The sequence below is a fragment of the Branchiostoma belcheri genome, unplaced genomic scaffold (assembly GCF_001625305.1).
Source record: "Branchiostoma belcheri isolate BF01 breed outbred unplaced genomic scaffold, Haploidv18h27 scaffold41, whole genome shotgun sequence".
Classification (NCBI taxonomy): domain Eukaryota; kingdom Metazoa; phylum Chordata; class Leptocardii; order Amphioxiformes; family Branchiostomatidae; genus Branchiostoma; species Branchiostoma belcheri.
In genome coordinates, this window is record NW_017804032.1 from 571,148 (window position 1) to 574,214 (window position 3,067).

At 41.3% G+C, this 3,067-nt stretch overlaps 1 protein-coding gene across 1 annotated transcript; it reads right to left on the reverse strand.

The window, feature by feature from the left end:
* Positions 1-853: 853 nt before the first annotated feature.
* Positions 854-2,335, reverse strand: LOC109477761. The gene is made up of 2 exons (XM_019779111.1): positions 2,249-2,335; positions 854-1,891 (listed from the first exon to the last, which is right to left on the reverse strand). The coding sequence occupies exons 1-2, from the start codon at positions 2,314-2,316 to the stop codon at positions 1,321-1,323; spliced, it is 639 nt and encodes a 212-aa protein (XP_019634670.1). The 5' UTR covers positions 2,317-2,335; the 3' UTR covers positions 854-1,320.
* Between the last annotated feature and the right edge of the window lie 732 nt (positions 2,336-3,067).

The window sequence follows — 3,067 nt, forward strand, 5'->3', positions numbered from 1 at the left end:
CTACTCGTTGTCAGTGAGACGTGAGTTCCATTCAACCAAGGTTACGTCGAGGTTACAACCGAGATAGAAAACAACAGAATGTAAAAACAAGATGACGCTTACATGCAACTCAAATATCCACAGGGCCCGTCACATGACAATGAGACAGCCATAATAGATTTATATCATGTTTCTCGCGCCTTATAACCACGTGCATTGCACTGATATTCAACTTATAAAACCCTTGTAAAGTTATATTATCTTACTACGACATCTCTTCCTTGTGTACTCCACTACCTCTCCATCCATCTTATCCATATATTAAGATGTATACAAACATACAGCCTCGTGTGTCAGGGCAGGGTTTGACTCTTGCTACCATATTTTGTATCCACGTATTCAGTGCAGAACCATGACTTGCGAATGCTTTAGCCATGACTTCCGATATGGTCGACGAACAAGCTGGTATGCCATGTAGAGAAAGCAAACATTGCCATTGAAACAGCAACGGCTTTGAAAATACCTAGTGCTTGCAATCGTTTGAAACAAGACACACATACGCACGAGAGGTACTTTCTGCGTTTTATTATCTTGATTAAATGAATGCCTATATCTGTGTAGTCTTACTGTAGACGTACAAAACCCATGTTGGGCATGGATAGGCGATTAAGTCCATTGTCATTATACAAATCAAATACTGTGATATACAAAACGCTTCGATAATGTAGAAAACTACATCACACTCAAGAAAAACAATGAAAATATTTGAAATCGTGAACTTCAATCCAAGATACAATCAACGTGAACTTCAATCCAAGATACAATCAACGTGAACTTCAATCCAAGATACAATCAACGTGAACTTCAATCCAAGATACACGCATTCACACCACACAATATTCTACAAGTATCACAAACATTTTCTAAAGCGTTCAACCATGATATGTAAGGCAATTTCTAATTAATCTCCAAGGAGATCGTTCGGTGGCCAATGTATCTGATAAATGAATACTGCCTGGTCAATTTGATACTGTCTTTGTGGCCACCGAAAGATCTGCTTAATTTCTAATGTCCAAACACTTTTTCACGTGCATATGCTGTCCTGTACCTTCAATGCAGAGGTTACCATATGTCAACATGTAGTTGAAATTTGCCTCCTTGCTCTATTTAGATGCATTTATAGTATATACAAACAAGTATGCATTTATAGTATACAGACATGTATAAAATGTTAAGTCTATATGACTGTCACTTGAGTTCGTGATGACTGTCATGACTTACTTGCTGATATTCAACAGCAATTACTATAAACTGAGAAACCCCTATAGTTTCAAGATAAGACTAGATAATATGAAATAATCTGGAAAAGGCCTCACGCTTTACGTGGATTAATTTCCGATACAATTTCTGATACAATGTCAAATGCAATGATGAGTTCAATGAGTTGTCAATCTCAGATTCTGATTCTGCTACAGATTCTGATTCTGTGTCAGATTCTGATTCTGCATCACTTGAGTCGCTGGTCATAGCTGCCTCGGGTCCCCCCAACCACGCCTGAATCTCGTCGTACAGAGCCTTCCAGTTCTTATGCAGAAGGTGAACATCATCTGGGTCCTGAAGATCGTAAACATCCGAGTCTAACTGTCCCAACTTGGACAGAAATCCCCTCAACTTTGCCTCGTGTTGCTTAATACGACCTTTAGCACAAGTGAGGCGTTGCTTGAGGTGACCGATAACTCGGTTGACCTTCCTTAGTTCCATCACCAACTTGAATACCCAAATAAAAGTTCTTGTCGGTGTGCCTCTGTTGTTCCTGTCGCTTTTCTCATCTCTTTCTTCCGGATCCAACCACGCATGGTCAGACTCGTATGACTCCTCTACATCATTAGAATAAGCATTATCCATGGTACGTCTGTAGTAAATAGAGAGATTAAATTGCAATGCAATTAGAATCAATAAACGTCAACAGATACTAGTATACACGATTTGAATTCGGGATTGGAAGTTCCGTTTTCCGTTTCCATTTTGGCATGCATATATACATAGTCTTATACGTAGGTCAATCTTTTGTAACCACGTATCCGTCTGTATGTTTAGTTCTAGACTTAGCGAAATTAAGTCGATGTACTTTCAGTGTCAAAAAAGGCTTCTATGTTACTAATTCCTATACTCATTTTTAGAATTTACAAAGTACGAACCAAAAAGGTTCGAGTATCACAACCACCTTCAGACTATATCTAACGTAAAATGTACATGTGTGTGATTTTACCTTGTCGACACCTCAGCTACCACTGTACTCCATCTGCGGCAGCCGGAGCATGCTGTCCCCGCTCCCATTGACTGGCAACGAAGCAGACCTATGCTGTTCCTGTCGATCTGAGCCGCTATGAGCAAATCGGTGTCGTCGGACATGTCAACGCTAGGGTCCTATCACACGTCGTATGATCGCTTTACGACATCAAATTGAGTGCAGTCTTGCGACAGTCGCAAATGTGCCACTCGTACAAAGTTTAGCTGCCAATTTAGACTTCTTGTTGTCGAAAACCTGCCGAATTAGATCCTTGTAGACGTTAAGACCCGCGGACTGGCTTCACCTTCCTCAACACCTACGCTGGTTGTGAGGTCTGCTGTTACGTAATACGTGGGAGGAAACGTGATACCGACCGGTACCCCACACCACGGATGCAACGACAATGGTTGGTCAATACCGTGTCAGGGTACCATGGTTGTGTCAACAATTGGAGTCATGGCTATTAATGTTGACTCTGCAAATGTTAACGTTGTCACAGAGGCTAGCCTAGCTCTAATAAACAGGCTTCTGAAAGGCGACTGGAAGAGTTGAAATTTGCAAAAAAAAAAGACAGATAACACGCCAGGGGAGTTAGTTAAGACCGACAGCGGCAAATTTACTACTTTCTTTTATCAATGGGCTTAGCGGACCATCTCCCCTGCCATGTTATCAGTCTTTTTAGCTAATTTCTACTCTTTCTAACCCCTCTCCCAAGCCTGGTAGAGGCTAAGTGCGAGTAGAGATCTAGATCAGGCAGCGCCACCTGCCGAGTCAGTACCAAACTGCAGAGACTTCTGA